The 18,004-nt window shown below is 48.2% G+C and overlaps 1 protein-coding gene across 2 annotated transcripts; it reads right to left on the minus strand.

Annotated features, from left to right (window-relative positions):
- Positions 1 to 4,643: 4,643 nt before the first annotated feature.
- On the minus strand, positions 4,644 to 6,619 carry LOC123443020 (UDP-glycosyltransferase 73C1-like). Of its 2 annotated transcripts, XM_045119237.1 has the most exons (2): positions 5,026 to 6,619; positions 4,644 to 4,993 (listed from the first exon to the last, which is right to left on the minus strand). In XM_045119237.1, exons 1-2 carry the CDS (start codon positions 6,362 to 6,364, stop codon positions 4,677 to 4,679), a joined length of 1,656 nt encoding a protein of 551 aa, XP_044975172.1. In that variant the 5' UTR covers positions 6,365 to 6,619; the 3' UTR covers positions 4,644 to 4,676. The 2 variants fall into 2 exon arrangements, with proteins under 2 accessions (XP_044975172.1, XP_044975174.1); XM_045119239.1 differs by having other exon boundaries at positions 4,644 to 6,613.
- Positions 6,620 to 18,004: the final 11,385 nt, after the last annotated feature.

Genomic DNA, 18,004 nt, shown 5'->3' on the forward strand with positions numbered 1-18,004 from the left:
CAACCAGAAAGAGCGAATTGAGTACGTGGAGCAAGGTTGGTGTTGGTGGGTATGCGCCCTGCGGGAATGCACCGGCTGCCTGAATTTGTTTGGGTCGACGTTGGCACCGACGACCATAGCTTCTCTCCCACCGGCAGCATGGAACCACGAACGCTGGTAAAAATCTCTACCGAAACGAGGGTGTTGACCGTCTATGACACGACATGGTTGTGGGGTGGACGACCTCGATGGAAGGCAACGCGTCCTGGTACGGGGATGTCGGCAATGGGCGGAGGGTGGAGTGGGCGGGCCAAGGGAAAGAGAAGGACGCGTGTCCCGTTCATCTGCGCGTATCTGTTCGGCCGCAAACATGATCCAAAGTTGAGCTGAAAATGAATCAAAAACGGACCAGAAACGGACATTAATCTGTTTGCTCCCGCACGTTCGATGGCCTATGTTGTCCGTTTACTTCAAACGGAGACGACCAGACCATCTGAAGTCGTGCATTGAAATTGGCCTAAAAACCTGAGTGTTACTGGCCATGAATCTCGTTTTATGTACTTGACAAACAAAAACAAAATGCTCCTTCGCGAGCCCGGCTTTTCTACCATGCATGCAAGGGAGATATCGTACGTGCTGAGCAGTTAATGCATTGTGGGATCCATGCCACTTTTTCCACTAAGATGTTTGATATTATTTCTGTATCTCCCTACTTTCATATACACATTTGAGTGTTGTGTCAAAAATGCTATAGGTATTTCGTAAAAAAATGATATAGATATGTGGGTCATCATTAAACTTGTAGAGTGCACTATTCATCTGCTCCCTCTCCTTCCATAAACACATACATTACAATATAAACATACTAAAAAAATTCAAATGTTTTATTATGTTTCAAAAGGAAAAACAATCATATTATTTCAATGTGGTTCATTCAGTGTCAATACACTTAAAACTTATTAGGTTTCATTAGGTTTTTCGTGTTTTAGATTGTATCCTTATGTTTCATAGAGTTTTATCATGTTTTGAAATACAAACTTTAGAACCACTTAAAATATATTCACAAGTGGTCTTGTTTCAAAGTCCTATTCGCAAGGGACTCAAATATATAAGCGAATTAAATTGGAAATTTGATTCAAAAAATAAATAGATTGAAGCTTTGAAATTATATGAAAATGTATGGATGGGTGAGGTATTATTGTGTGTCACGGATATAGAAGAGAGGTTCTAAATGGTCATGGCATAATTTGTGACTGATTGATGTGACACATTGCTGGAACATGAAATTTTACTATGGAATGGCTTGAATCGGAACCGCCATACATGCATCCCAATCTCCACGAGAATGCACGGGATCCTCTGTGTTCCTTCGCATGCTATACTACTCTCTTCGTTTTTAAATATAAGTATTAAACTTTTTTACTGTATCCTGAAATAGATATGGACCGTCTATTATTAAAATTCAAGGGTGGTGATCGATATATACTGCTCATCTGGGCCAGTACAATCGCCTCGAGTATCGATGCCACCGACCACTATACGCATCCAGCAGTATACTCAATGTGAGGGTAATTTAGGAAGTGAAAGACAATTAGGCCACCTCCCGACCAAGCCGACCCCGTTTGTTCTCTTCCCTTCCAGCTCGGTTGCATGCACGCGCCTGTTGGCTATGATTCCGGTTGCCGCCTCGTCGCCTCCACACAGTCAATCGTGGTCGTCGACCGATGCTGCTACGCCGCCGTCCTCTTCCTCGACACAGTCGACGTCGCTCGTCGATCGCGCGCGCTCACACCATCTTCCTCGACGAGGCCTCTTTTTCCTCCCTCCCTCTGTGTCGGGCGCCGCCGCCCCATCTCGGCTTCATCTGCATCCCCCTCATTGGCCATGCTCGTGGACCGGGCGCTCAACAGTACAGTTGACCAAGCTCACCTAGGGCGCCGGCTAGGGAAATCAGACATAGTATTTCAGAAGCTATCAATCGATGGACTCCATCGATCAACCAAATTACAACAACATCACCATCGATCGAGTTGTTTGATTAATCACCATGGTACGAAAGACAGAGAAGAAGGTCGAAGAGGGTGCAATATGTACTCTCTTTTCTATGGCGGGAAGCGGCATGTACTACTATACTGACTATGACGTGGACATGTGAGAGGCGAGAGGGATGCGTGTGACCCTGCGGTAGGCGTGGCCGGAGGTGCGTGCGAGGACGAGGCAGGCCGACGGCTAGGACGACGGTCGTCCGACGGTCTATGTCAAGCACTGGCGAAGGGTGGTTGCCGGAGCACAATGGAAAATAGGGACGCGGTGGCCAGTTCGACGACAGCGGAGCTACGTCGAGTTGGCGGCTGCGAACAGGGTGACGGCACAACCATGGCAAACAGACCGGCCGATTACTCATGGACTAGCGTTATTTTGGAAAACCAAAAAATGACCATAGATACCCTCACGAATTCTACGGTGGATGATTGTATGCTGGTACCTTTATCTTTAACAGGGTAGCATAAAAAAGCTCATAAGTATTTTAAATATTTCATTAAAAGACTACATATAAAATAAAATTAATAAATTTATATTTTAGAATATGTTTATATATCCATATGTTATCCTTTATGAAAACCTGTAAAAGAACTTATAACGGGAGCTCTTTTACTGTACCCTGTCACCAATATGAGCCGTCCATTCTCGAAATTCAATGGTGATGATCGATCTATACTGCTCAATTGGGCTAGTCCCGTCGTCAACAGTATCGATGACACTGTCCGCTCTCCGCACAGCGGTATATGTGATGTGAGGGTAATTTAGAAAGAGAGAAAGAATTAGCCCTCCTCGCGTTTAAGCCCACCCGACCGTTTTCTTCCTTCTTTCAGCACGGACGTACGCAAACACCAATCGGCTTGGATTCCGATGGCCACCTCGTTGCCTCCCCGATTATCGGTCGTGTTCGTGGTTCAACGTTGCTACGTCCCTAAATTCCGACGGCGCTACCAGCCATATTCGTGGTGTCGCACGCACCGGCAACGTCATCCTCGACGAGGCCTCCTCCCCATCCTCTTCCGCCGGCCGCTGTTGCATCTCGTCTTCATACGCATCCCCTTCCACGACATGCTCATGTATCAGGCGCTCGACAGTATGCCCTGTCCGATCCCAACAAGCGCCTGTTATTTGGCAACCCTTGGTTAGGGAAATTAGATGTAGTGCCTATTTCAGAAGCTGTCAATGGAAGGACGCTATAGATGAACGAACAAAAAAAAGATAAGTGATGAACCACCATGGTACCAAAGACAAATAACCTGCACTCTAATTTTTGGCGAGATCCAGCCTGTACTGACGGACATAGACGTGCGTGAGAGGATGACCCGCGCCACGCCAGGAGGCACGGCTAGAGGTGTGAGGACACCGCGGTGAAGCCGAGGAGTGACTGACAGTCTAGGCCAAGCATGCAGGCGAAGGGTTGTGGCAGGAGCACGCCGGGATGAAGAGTTCAACTACGGCTCAGGTTGCAGAACAATAGAGGGACCGCGATTGTTGATGGGTTGACGTTACAATGCAAAACAGAAAATGATGAGCATACTACCCTCACGAAATCAACGATGGACAATTGTATACTGCTCCATCCGATCTGTAATAGTACAGGGTACCATAAAAATGCTCTATAACGGGGGGAATACATTTGAACATGTGTTACCTAAGAGAATCGGATATTTGCCACTTGGGATATTTGGCTTCGCAAAAATGGCACTATCAAGATAGGCTTCGCAAAATTACCATCCAGACCGTGGACAGTTTGATTACCATGCCATTATCCCTTTTCGACTGATTTCTGTTTTCCTTTTCCATTTACAAGCAGTGAAAAAGACCATAGTGCCCATAGCTATGTACATGTACTGGTTTTAGGGACTAGCATACATGTACTTGATCGCATACTGTAGGCAGTACAGTTGGCGTTTTGCAGCCAGCCGAGGACACCATGCGCAGCTGCCAATCGCCTGGATGCCAGTTTGATGCTGGTTGCCTCTACGCCGCATGCGTCCGACCGACACACCCATACACGCACGACGGGATTACATGGGACGACTCTGTACAACTGATCTCCCAAACAGTCGGTGCCGCAGACATGGATAATTTGTTGATGCATAACACCACAAACTCTGTGCACTAGCCTGTTATTAGAACTCCGGCTAGCCGCCGACAGCTTCTTCACGGACGCCAGTTAGAGGAACTCTGGCTAGCCGATGGCAGCTTCTCCATGGCCACGTAGAACTGGCTAGCCGATGGCAGCTTCTCCATGGCCACGTAGAACGAGCGCATGCCAGTTTTATTGGGGAAGTTCAGAATCCACCTCAAGGTTTCATCTCTTAATTATGTATCCCTTGCTCCTTCAAATCTAGCAGCATGAATTTCATATATTTTGATTCAGAAGGAATGTAGTATTCCCATTCTAACGACGGAGTGCGGCGTGAGCGGCGATGCGAGCATGTAGCCCTCATCCCGATACATAATAAGCTAGCTACAAGGGCATTGCAGTCCTTTTCATTACTTCTAAATTGGAATAGAAGACGAAAATTAGTCCAAGAAGGATAATGGCATGGTAATCAACGTGTCTACGGTCTGGGTGACAATTTTGCGAAGTGATGATGACATTTTTACGAAGCCAGATATTCAAAGTGGTAAATATCCAATTTTCTCGTTACCTAAAATACTAGCTTTGCAATCCGATAATGAGTTATACTAGAGCTTAGGACTGTAGTGACAATGCAGCACCGGCTTCGATCTTCTCGCCGTCGTTGCTTCGGAGCTCTGCCGCCGCGAAAGGCAGGGTCATCGAGCTTCCGTCCCTCTCGTGCCTCCCTTTCCTCGACAGCTCCGAGACGTAGCGGATCATGTCTACCAGGTCGGAGTTGGACGACCCGCCTTCCCCCATGGCCGCTCTCGCCTCCGCAGCGACCTCCTTGGCTCTGGACCTCCTCGCCATCCCCTCGGCCCCGCCGTCCATCAGCTGGGCAATGGCCTCTTGTACGTCGCCGCTCCGCACCTGGACGCCGGGGACGTTCTTGGCGGGCACCTTGACGCCGGACCTGACGCCTATGCGGAGCACGTCCACGAGCAACCGCTCGCTGCAGAACTGGTCGGCGAAGCAGGGCCACGTCAGCGCCGGCACGCCGTGGGAGATGGCCTCCAGCGTCGCGTTCCAGCCGCAGTGCGTGAGAAAGCCGCCCACCGCCGGGTGCGACAGGATGGTCACCTGCGGCGCCCACCCGCGCACGAGGAGGCCCCTTCCCTCGACGCGCGACACGAACCCCTCGTCGTCGAGCAGCGCCTTCACGGCGAGGTCGGTCTTGGCCCTTTTGATGGCCCAGACGAACGGCCGCCCCGACGCCTCGATGCCGCTCGCGAGCTCGGCGAGCTGCTTCGCTGGCAGCTGTGCGATGCTGCCGAAGCTGATGTACAGCACGGACGCCGGTGGCCGGGCGTCGAGCCATGAGACGACGTGGCTGACATCGACGTCGGCGCGGTTGCCGCGGCTGGCCATGGCGTCGGCGTCTTTATCCAAGATGCCGGAGGCGCACGTCGGCCCGATGGCCCACGTCCTCTTGCCGAGCGCCGCCGCGTACGCGTCGACGAAGATGCCCTCGACGCCGCGGAACGTGTTGAGCAGCAGGCCATCGGCGGTGGCCTCGGCGTCGAGAACGTCGCGCTGCTCCTTCTCCGCGCCGGGGTGCTGGAAGAAGCCCCGGAACGTGGCCGTGTTCCCGACGGCCCGCACTGGGAAGTCCGGCACCTCGAACGGCTCCATCTCGTCGTCGCCGACGCGGTCGTACACGCCGTGCGTGGACAGGTTGTGCACGGCGAGGAGGAAATAGGCGGATGGGCAGTGCAGTACCAGCCTCGGGATGCCGAGCTCCGTGCAAACGCCCGCCGTCCACGGGTTGCACGAGTCGGCGATGAGGCCGTCCGGCCGGCACGGCAGCGCACGGACGTACTCCTGCAGCGGCTCCGCCATCTTCCAGATGGCCTTGAAGAAGGCGAGGTACATGGTACTGCTGACGTTGTCTAGTAGCTGGTCGAGGTTCTCCAGCCCCTCCGGCAGCCCCAGCTGCCGGGCGGGGAAGGGGAGCTCCACGAGCTCGACGGCAAGGCCCGCCCTCCTGGCGCCGTCGACCGTGGCCCTGTTCCGCGCGGCGTTGACAGGCGTGGTGACGACGGTGACGCGCGGCCCCAGAGCGGCGAGGAGGCGTGCCAGGTCCACCATGGGGATGATGTGGCCCTGCGCCACCAGCGGCACCAGCAAGAAGTGTAGCTCCGACGCCGCCATGTCTTCCCGCTCTTCGCACTGGCCAACAATGACAGCAGCAAGAGGGAGCGGTTCAGGCTTATCCATCGAGCTGGTCAGTGTGACGCGTCCGGCATGTCGAGGAGTGGAGCTGCCTAGAATTCTTTGGGTTGCCTGCAGCCAAACACCGACAACACTGGTGCGCCCCGCCTATCTATCTCTCTCTCTTTCCATGTACATTGGTTTAGACACCTGCTGTCTATACCAAACCCCCAATCATCTACTTCCTCTGTATCATAATATTTGTTGTTAGAAAAATATAGTCTAGTTTTTTCCAACAACAAGTATTTAGAAACAGATGAAGTATAAACATATGTAAAAACATTCTTTACAGTCGGTTATCTTTTAGACTACCTGTAACATTATAAAGTACTCCTACTGTAAATTAATATAAAACGTTTATATCATTAACAAAGGGAGTACCAAATTAATATGGTCAGTTAATAATTATCTAAAGTAGACCATCTTCGTGCTCCGGCTGCCCTGAACGTGACGTCCACCAGTCACGACATTATTATGACAGTTCGGAACAAAGCTCATCCTGAAGACGCAAGTGATTGAGCTGAACTCGAGAAATTATCCTAGTTAATAGGCACGTACATACGGATTGCTCCTGAACGCTCAAATCGATCCTTTTATATGTGCAACTTTCACGTAAGCTAGGCAACTAGATAGACCATTATCGCTTGATTGATGGCCCGAATCCCTACTCTAGCCCCTGCTGCTCACCGGCTTACCGAGTTGCAGAGGATTGGAAGGCTGGATCCACGTACAAAGGAGTTACTTGCAGACGACCACGATACAACGCTAGAAAGCCGTCGGTAGCGACCAAAAATTAAGCGCTGCAGACGATCTATAATTCTACCGACATGCTTCCTCTTTTTCTCCATTCTCTCTCCTCCATGTCGTAAAAAATCTGAGTTGGCGATTCTTGTAGACAACTGAATCAGTATCAATGTACATGCGAGGAGTAGAGATTGTCATGGTAGGTAGGTACGGTGACCGTTTTAAGGAAGATATAATAATGCTTATGTACAATAGAGTGTATCATGTCATGGGGTTCCCCTTCGTCTTGCTGTTCGATAGTTTCTTTTGCACTCAACAATCCGAATGACATCTTTCTTGATTGGAAAAAGCTTGAAATCACCCGATTCATATTAACATGCACGTCAGCCGCCCGCTCGACCGTCCGATGACGCTGATCGTAATTTTTCTGGACGTGCACTGCACTATGTTTGGCAAAATTGATAAAAATGACCCCTGGGACGAAAGAACTCACGGATTGACCCCTCGAGGGAAATAATTCACCGGCCTGACCCTTTTGTGTGGTGCCCGACACCTAGGCGCCACACTGTACTGTGTGACGCCTAGAGGTTCGGCGCCACACAACCGACCACGTGGCATGTAGGGGCCCACCCCCAGGCAGTGTGACGCCTAAGCCTCAGGCGTCACACATTGTAATGTGTGGCGCCTGACCCTTAGGCGCCACACATTGACAGGCGCCACACATTGACTTATACAGCCACGGGCCAGCCCCCCTCCCCACCCCTCCCTCATTCCCCTCCCCCAGCCCCTCCCCCAGCCCCTCTCCCAGCCACTGCCCCCTCCCTCAAATCTTTCTCTAAATCACCAAATCTGAAGGTTTGGACCGGGCATTTGTTGTCCAATCACTCCCCTAAGGTAATCCCCACCTCTCCCCTCATTCTCATCCAAAGGAAAATCTTTTGTGTTCTTTTTTTTGCAAATTTGACGAAACCCTAGTTTTTCATGAAATATGGGATGTATATGATATTGTTGGTTTTGTTTGTATGTTAGGATAAGGGGTATGATGGGGTTAGGATTAGGGTTGTTTGGATGTGTGCATTATGATTATTTTAGGGTTAGGCTATGGTTAGGCTAGGGTTAGGGATGTTTGGTTGTGTTAGGGTTATGATGGGGTTAGGGTTATTTGGAAGTTAGGCTATTGTTATTGTAATTGTATGATTGCTCATAAAAAGGTTCTATGTTTTGTTGTTTAGGTATGGGAAGAACATGTGTTTATGTTCATCACGTGGACAAGGATGCCTTTTTAAAAGGCAATATTGATCCAGACCCGGATGAGCTTGACATGGTGTTCGATTTGTGTCCTAGCTATGGTGAATTGTTGGAACAAGTCCGAAAGGATTTGAATTGGATGGACCCTAGTGATGTAGTTGAGTTTGCTGGTAGGCATAATGTGGGATTCGGAATGCACATTCGTTGGAAGACCATGCGTGTCAACTCCGAGCAACGTTGGCTTGCATACAAGGATACGGTGGACGAATCACTAGACAAGGCTCTAGAGTTATTTGCCATGAAAACAAATGTTCCTAACTTGTTGGATTTGAAGCGGGTTGCCTCTTCGATTGTTGAAGCTATTCCTGCAACCATCAACGAAGAGGCCAACATTGAACCTCTTTCTTGTGTGTATGAGGCTAACGAAGAGGTCAACATTGAACATGAACCATTGGTAGAGGCTAATTATGAGCACTATGATGATGGTAATGTTCTTCATGACAACAATCTTGGTGATTTGGACAAATATAATTTGCAAGATACAATGGACCATTCCATTCCGTACTCACGTGGGTATGCCTCTGAGTCTGACGATGAGGGTCCTGATGAAGAAGTTGATGAGGAAGGGTTCACGGCAAAGGAGGCTGAAGCTTTCACGAAGGTATTAAAGCGTGATCACCAGACACCATTGTTCGAGGATCTTAGCCTTGCGGATGAAGCCGTGGTTGACGGAGGTGAAGGCATATTGTTTGGAGTTAGGCCACCTTCTCATCGGGACACACATGGGAAGAATATTATTTTGCCTGGGTCAAAGTTCGAAACATTCTTTGAACTGAAGATGTGGTTGGATGAATATTCTGTTACGCATTATAGACCACACAAAGTTGTTCATTCAAACATGAAGCTGCGCTACACGGTTGCATGTGAGGATAGAGGTTGTCCTTGGATTGTCCGTGCAAGACCATGGAAAGGAGGGCCAGGATGGAACATTGTCAGTTGTATGCCTCACATGTGTCAAGGCAAGAGGGTTGATGGTGCCCTATCGTCGCAAAGCCATAGACAACTAACCTCCGAGTTCATCGCTTATAGGCTTTCCAACTCCATCTCCTCTCTTCCTACAATGAGCATAAAAAGCATACAAGACCTTGTGAAAGCCCTGTTTCACTATGAGGTGAAATATGGTAAGGCATGGAAAGCAAAGCAAGCCGCATTCAAGATGTTGTATGGTGATTGGGAGGAAGCATACAACCGCATACCTAGGTTGTTGGGAGCTATTGCCCACACTAACCCGGGCATGGTTCATGTGGTCGAGCCGTATGGGGAGAAAACAAGGATTAAGAATGGAAATAGGGTTCGCGTATTTGGCCGTGCATTTTGGGCATTTGAGCAATGTGTGAGGGCTTTCCAGCACTGCCGTCCTGTCATCTCCATCGATGGCACGTTTTTGACCGGACAATTCAAGGGCACTTTGTTGGTTGCAATGGCAAGTGATGCCAATAACCGGTTGATGCCTTTGGCTTTTGCTTTGGTTGAGGCAGAGAACAATGTTAACTGGGAATGGTTCTTGCATATTTTGAGAACCAAAGTATTACCGTTTGAGAGGGAAATATGTGTCATATCGGATCGTCATCAAGGCATACTTAACGCGGTTGACATTGTCATTCCCGGCCATGCTCCTTTGCATCATCGATGGTGCATGAGGCATTTCTGTGCAAACTTCTACCGGGCATGTGGTAGCAAGGAGTTGGCGGATGATCTTCAAGATTGTTGTCAAGCATTTTCTGACAAACGATTTGCAAGATTGTACAATGCTTTGCTTGTAAACAAAAAACTTGATGCAGGTGGGCTTGAGTTTCTTAACAGGCACATTGAACTTCGGGCCAAGTGGGCACGAGCTTATGACGAAGATGGCCGAAGATATGGTCAAATGACCAGTAACATGGCAGAATGCTTCAACCGGGTGTTGAAGGGTGTCCGTGCGTTGCCGGTGACGGCAATAGTTCAATACACATTCGACAAGTTGAGAGCATACTTTCTAAAGTACTCACAAGAAACAGATGATCAGATTGCGGGAGAGAACAAGAAAAAGTATAAGTACCAGTTTCCACCAAAGGTTGACAAATGGATGGTATTTCAATCACGGAAGGCTGACTCCCAAACGGCTACCCTGTACAACAACGAGGATTGGACATACGAAGTGAATGAGCCCGGAGGAACGACAAACGATGGCCAGCAATACGGAAACAGGGCGTTCAAGGTTTCTTTATCCTTGTGTGATTGCTCTTGTGGGAGGCCAAGGTTGCTTCATCTCGCATGCTCACATTTGTACACGGCAGCTCGCAGTAGGAATGTGGACGTCAACCATCCACTAACCGTGAGGGAGTCCGAGTTCTCGATAATGACCACGAAGCATACATGGGCTCCTAGATTTGAACCATACTTTGACCAATCACAATGGCCGGAGTATCATGGAGTACAACTATGGCCCGACCCAGAGTGGAAGGTTGTGAAACTGGGAAGACGAAAGACAAAGCATTTTAGAGGAGACATGGATGGATGGGGCCATGGTGGTGGCAGAGAAATGGGGAACAACCAATTCCAAGAGCCTACTGAGAGATCACAATGTGGAGATTGCGGTGTAACAGGGCACAACAGAAGAAGGTGTACGATGCGAATGAAGAAGTCCAAAAACAATGATTCCAGGTCAAGCCAACCAAGTCCTAGCCAACCAAGTTCAAGCCAACAAGGGACGGGTCAAGGAAGCACGAGCCAACAAGGGACGGGTCAAGCAAGCACGACCCAACAAGTTCCTACTCAACATGTTCCTAGCCGACTTGGGCTTACAAGAGGACGTGGTACTAGAGGAAGTGGTGGTGGTAGAGGCAGGGGTGCTGCTAGAGGCAGGGGTGGGATAGGTCGTGGTGGTGCTAGAGGCAGTGGTGGGATAGGTGGTGGACTTACTAGGATTGGTATGCGTGGATACCTACAAGGACCATTTCCGTATGTCACATATTTCACTTATCTTTATCATGTTGTTTTTGATGCTCCTTTGTGTGTTATTTTACTAACTATGAGCTTTGATGCCTGTTTTGTAGGTATGGCCGCTTTTCAGCCGAACAAGGCAAAAGCGGAGTGGGGGGAGGAGAAGGATGCAGCCAGTGAGGAGCAGCTGTTGATGGAGAGGGCTGCAAAGAAGTTGAGAGAGGAGGATGCAGCGGAAGCGCGAAAGAAGAAGGATGAGGAGGATAAGGCAAAGAGGGATGAGGAGTGGCAAATGTTCCTTGAGCATAAGCGGTATGAGGCTAGGATAAAGGAGAATGACAGGAAGACGCTAGAGAAACGTAAAAAAGAATATGAAGCTAACTTTAAGAAGATGTTGGCAGAGGCCGCAACAAAGAGAGAGCGGGAGCATCAGCGCTTCATGGAGAGGGTTAAGGAAGAGGCTTCAAAACTGCGCAAAAGGGAAGAGGAAGAGGAAGAAGAGAGGAAGAAGAAGAATGGTAAGGGGCCTTGCTCGACCCAATAGAGCCGGATGCTTGTAATCTATGTGTTGTTGAACCTTGTTTGGTTCCGCGCTTTATTACTATGAAACTCCACTATGTATGCACTTTTGGACGTAAGTTACTTCAAGAACCGTATGTATGTTTGAACTCCACCACCACTACTATGTTCTTTGTGTTGTATATTTTAACGTATGTATCTGAACTCCTCCAGCACTACTATGTGTTGTATATTTGAACTCCTCCTCCATTAATATGCAGTTCTTGGCATGACAGAGTGTGTGGCGCCTAAGCCTTAGGCGCCACACCACACATGTGTGGCGCCTAAGCCTTAGGTGCCACACATGTGAAAACCTGCTGGAACTGAATTTAGACATCAAAACAACATTTTTGACAGCAATAAAGATCTTTTGACAGGAATAAAGCAATTTGAACAGCAATAAAGCAATTTTGACAGCAATCATATATGTGATAGCCAAGGAATCATGAAGTGCAACAATATATGTGATAGGCAACAACTAAATGGTTCACAACAACTGCAACAACAACTAAATGGTTCACAACTCGAAATAGTTCACAACTAAAGTAAATAGTTCAGCTCGACAAGTGCAACACCAACTCCAAATCACTTGGGGCCTCGTCCCCTCTTGGATACTAGCTTCTTCCTTCTCGCAACCACAAATTGCTCCGGGTCATCCGACTCATCGTCATCGTCATCCTCAACCTCATCGTCCATGCTTCTCATCCTTGACAAACGAGAGCCCCCGGCCACCGGATTCTTTCCTTTCGCATAATCATCCGGTGAGTAGCGCTTAAATTCCTTCCTGGGCTTCAACATGTAAGTGGAGCGTTGGAAAGCCTTCAACGTCATGTCGTCCGCAGCCTAATACATATGAAGGTTGAAAGTTCAAATTTGAAGGTTCAAGGCTGAAGGTTGAAAGTGCAAACTGTATGGCTATGTCATACCTGAGGAGTGTCAACATCATCCTCCTGAGTATTTCTTTGGGTATTAGCCGCCGAGGTAATGTCACCATCATCCATACGAGCGCCCGAAGAAGCTGAATCGTCAAGAGTATTTCTTTCGGATGAACCGGATCTCGAAGGTGAAACATATTCAGGGTCACGGCAACCTAAAATGTTGGATAGGCGCCGTAACTTCTTGCCCTGTTCCTGTTAGATTCAAATATAAATGACATATATTAGGTAACCTATAATGTTGCATTCGTGGGCAAAATAATAATAATGACACAACACCTTTATGAATAGACGAAGTGCAGATTCTCCCTTTTTTCCTCCAGGTGTGTTATCTAGAATATCTTCGGACTCGTCAGCTTGTTTCTTGACCTCTTTGCGCTATGATCACAAGACAATGACAACAAATAAGTGCAAGTGAATAGGTCCACTAGAATTCATAATTTACATAGGGGAGCACACTTACCACAAAGTTCAGGACAGGGGCGAAGGAAGTTTGGTACCCTTCGCGAATCAACTTGCTGTAACCGCCTTGGGCAAGTTCATCGTACTGAGTGGGTTCTTCCAATATGTCCTCCTCGTAAGCCGGCGGACAAATCTCGACACGAGCACTCTCCTGAAACCATCTTAGGTAGTTGCTGAACGCAAGAGCACAATGCTGATGGTACTGGGTTCGTTGTATGATCGAAGTTGCCTGCACACTTTGCTCGAACATAAGGACATAGCTCTTATGATGCTTCTGCCAGTCCTTGATTTTTCGCTGCCTCCTCCTATCCAACCTGCTTTGAACAAAACACATCAGTAGCTCGCTCAACACTAAGAACAAAACTAATCACTAATTATTTTTTGTTACCTGTGAAGCTGTGTGTCCGTGTCCACCCACTCCGGCGGGTGTGGCTGAAAGTAACCAAATTGACGGAGCACACGATGCGGGAGATGCCACTCAACCGCCCAATTGCATATTAGGGGACAACGCATTAGCCAAAGATGTCTTTCCTGCACGCATAGTGGATTCAGCTCGAACGTGTGTGCATCACCAAAGTTTGTCCCGACACCATATGGCTCCCATTCAACCTACAACATAAGATGAATACCACAATTCATTTCACTCACAACATAGAAGCTGGAAGTCAACTCTGAAACCATCTTACCTGCTCGGGGGTAAGCGAATCCATCTCGTTGGTGTATTGCTTATACAATAGGTTCACTTCGCTTGCCACCTCCGATACCAAGTCCCACTTGTAAGCCCATGTAGGTTGCCATACAGGGTTGCCGTGGTCATTCCAGGTATTCCACTTTGAGCTTTTAGGGCGTCCAACAGGTAGGCGTTCCCAGCTCCATACTGAAAGTAGGAGCATACAACCACCAACTCCACCGTCCTTTGTCGTCCTGCGACAAGCATCGTCCAACTACAAGTAACAACAAACATGCATCAGTTTAGCAGAAAAAGATAACACAGAGTACTTAATACTAACAATTTATTACCTGCCGATACAAGTAAGCCAGTGCGGCCGAGCCCCAGCTGAACTTGTTGTCCAAAACAGTCAACGCCTTCAGCCACATCCATGGAGCATTCTTGCCTGTGCCGTCCGCAAAGATAGTCCTAGAGATGACGTACCACATGTAGACGCGAGCATACCTCTGGATCACCTCATCATCTGCGTCCTCTGGACAATGAGAAAAGTTGGCGGCAATCCAAGTGAAAGTGGCGCTGGCAGGGACTCTATCTTTCTTCCCTCCATCTTCCACCTCCGGCTCCTGCGGCGACATACCAATAAGAGCCTCCATTTGATGCCGCCATCCCTCAGAATCAGTGCTCATACATAGTGGCTTCCCCTCGATGGGAAGAGCGGTGATCATGGAAACATCTTGAAGAGTAACCGTCATCTCTCCGGTCCGGAGGTGAAAACTTTGTGTCTCCGACCTCCAACGATCAATGAGTGCTGTGACTGCCGCAGCGTTCAGATTGGGAGTTGACCGACTCACAAGCTGCACGAATGGAAGGAGTCCCGTCATCTCGATGTACGGGGTGTACCGCTCATCGTAATGCATTACAGAGGATGCCCCATGAGACCGGATCTTCAAGGGCGTAAGCTCCTGCAAACATATAGGAGAAGAAGATATCAAGTGCTTATTACATTTTCAAAAAATTACTAATCTACTAATCATTTTCTACTTACCATCTTCTTCTCCGACATGAAATAGGCCCGGTGTTCAACGTCATAAACATCATTCAGAAGCCACACCATCCTACAAATCACAAAAAATTACTCATTTACTCATATTCAAATAAGACTCATATACTCATATGAACTACTACTAATACTAACTACTACCACTAACTACAAACCAAAACCTAAAGCAATTCCTATACCTACTACTACTAACTACTACTACTACTAACTACTAACTAGTCATATACTCAACCAAATCCTAACTCATATACTAACTAGTCAAATCCTAACTCATATCCTAACTAGTCAAAACCTAATACAATTCCTATACCTACCACTACTACTAACTACTACTAATACTAAGTACTACTACTAACTACTACTACTACTAACTACTACTACTACTCACTATTCATATACTCAACCAAAACCAAAACCTAATGCAATTCCTATACCTACTACTACTACTAGCTACTAACTACTCATATACTCAACCAAATCCTAACTAGTCAAATCCTAAGAACCTACTCAAATCAATCTACTAAAATCAATCTACTCAACCAAAACATAATAAAATTGGATAGAAGGATGGGAAAGGGAAGGGATGGGGGAGGGCATTACCTTGGGGGATCAATCCAAGGAAGAAATCCTCAGATCTGAAGGAGATGGGGGAGGGGATTAGGGAGGGGATGAGAGCCAGCCGCCGCCGCAATGGAAGTTTCTGTTTGAATGAGGGAGGGGGTGGGGAGGGGGCTGGCCCGTGGCTGTATAAGTCAATGTGTGGCGCCTAAGGGTCAGGCGCCACACATTACAATGTGTGACGCCTGAGGCTTAGGCTTCACACTGCCTGGGGGTGGGCCCCTACATGCCACGTGGTCGGTTGTGTGGCGCCGAACCTCTAGGAGTCACACAGTACAGTGTGGCACCTAGGTGTCGGGCGCCACACAAAAGGGTCAGGCCGGTGAATAATTTCCCCCGAGGGGTCAATCCGTGAGTTCTTTCGCCCCACGGGTCATTTTTGTCAATTTTGCCACTATGTTTACACTTGGTTGTTTGTCTTTTGCAGTTTCGTGGTCCGTGAGCTCATCGTTCACGCGGACACATTGCTTTGACGTTTCAACAGCACCCTCGTAAGTTAGCTAGTAGCTACTCACCTACTCACGCTTAAAGCAAAAAAGTGTTAGCGTTGTTGCTGCCGTTAACACAACAAAGGAAGGTGTAAATAGGAAACAACATTTGGCAACAAAATCAATCATTTTGAAGCATTTGCAATATTTAGACCCACCTGTTGGAATTATGCCCTAGAGGCAATAATAAATGTATAGTTATTATTATAATTCCTGTATCAAGATAATAGTTTATTATCCATGCTATAATTGTATTGAATGAAGACTCATTTACATGTGTGGATACATAGACAAAACACCGTCCCTAGCATGCCTCTAGTTGGCTAGCCAGTTGATCGATGATAGTCAGTGTCTTCTGATTATGAACAAGGTGTTGTTGCTTGATAACTGGATCACGTCATTGGGAGAATCACGTGATGGACTAGACCCAAACTAATAGACGTAGCATGTTGATCGTGTCATTTTGTTGCTACTGTTTTCTGCGTGTCAAGTATTTATTCCTATGACCATGAGATCATATAACTCACTGACACCGGAGGAATGCTTTGTGTGTATCAAACGTCGCAACGTAACTGGGTGACTATAAAGATGCTCTACAGGTATCTCCGAAGGTGTTAGTTGAGTTAGTATGGATCAAGACTGGGATTTGTCACTCCGTGTGACGGAGAGGTATCTCAGGGCCCACTCGGTAATACAACATCATACACAAGCCTTGCAAGCAATGTAACTTAGTGTAAGTTGCGGGATCTTGTATTACGGAACGAGTAAAGAGACTTGCCGGTAAACGAGATTGAAATAGGTATGCGGATACTGACGATCGAATCTCGGGCAAGTAACATACCGAAGGACAAAGGGAATGACATACGGGATTATACGAATCCTTGGCACTGAGGTTCAAACGATAAGATCTTCGTAGAATATGTAGGATCCAATATGGGCATCCAGGTCCCGCTATTGGATATTGACCGAGGAGTCTCTCGGGTCATGTCTACATAGTTCTCGAACCCGCAGGGTCTGCACACTTAAGGTTCGACGTTGTTTTATGCGTATTTGAGTTATATGGTTGGTTACCGAATGTTGTTCGGAGTCCCGGATGAGATCACGGACGTCACGAGGGTTTCCGGAATGGTCCGGAAACGAAGATTGATATATAGGATGACCTCATTTGATTACCGGAAGGTTTTCGGAGTTACCGGGAATGTACCGGGAATGACGAATGGGTTCCGGGGGTTCACCGGAGGGGGGCAACCCACTCCGGGGAAGCCCATAGGTATTTGGGGGGGGTCACACCAGCCCTTAGTGGGCTGGTGGGACAGCCCACCAAATCCTATGCGCCAAGGAAGAAAAATCAAAGAAAGAAAAAAAGGAGGTGAAGTGGGAAGGGGGAAGGACTCCCTCCCACCAAACCAAGTAGGACTCGGTTTGGGGGGGGGGGTAGAGTCCTCCCCCCTGGCTCGGCCGACCCCTTGGGGATCCCTTGGACCCCAAGGCAAGGTCCCCCTCCCTCCTCCTATATATATGGGGCTTTTAGGGCAGATTTGAGACGACTTTCTCACGGCTGCCCGACCACATACCTCCATAGTTTTTCCTCTAGATCGTGTTTCTGCGGAGCTCGGGCGGAGCCCTGCTGAGACAAGATCATCACCAACCTCCGGAGCGCCGTCACGCTGCCGGAGAACTCTTCTACCTCTCCGTCTCTCTTGCTGGATCAAGAAGGCCGAGATCATCGTCGAGCTGCACGTGTGCTGAACGCGGAGGTGCCGTCCGTTCGGTACTAGATCGTGGGACTGATCGCGGGATTGTTCGCGGGGCGGATCGAGGGACGTGAGGACGTTCCACTACATCAACCGCGATCTCTAATCGCTTCTGCTGTACGATCTA

This window comes from Hordeum vulgare, chromosome 3H (assembly GCF_904849725.1).
Source record: "Hordeum vulgare subsp. vulgare chromosome 3H, MorexV3_pseudomolecules_assembly, whole genome shotgun sequence".
Lineage (NCBI taxonomy): Eukaryota > Viridiplantae > Streptophyta > Magnoliopsida > Poales > Poaceae > Hordeum > Hordeum vulgare.

Bases quoted from the DNA above. Each gene is read 5' to 3' on its own strand.
- LOC123443020 (XM_045119237.1), bottom strand. From the start codon at position 6,364: ATGGATAAGCCTGAACCGCTCCCTCTTGCTGCTGTCATTGTTGGCCAG. The intron at 4,994-5,025 runs GCGTCCAGGTGC...GACGTACAAGAG, and splicing joins GCCCGCCAAGAACGTCCCCG to GCCATTGCCCAGCTGATGGA.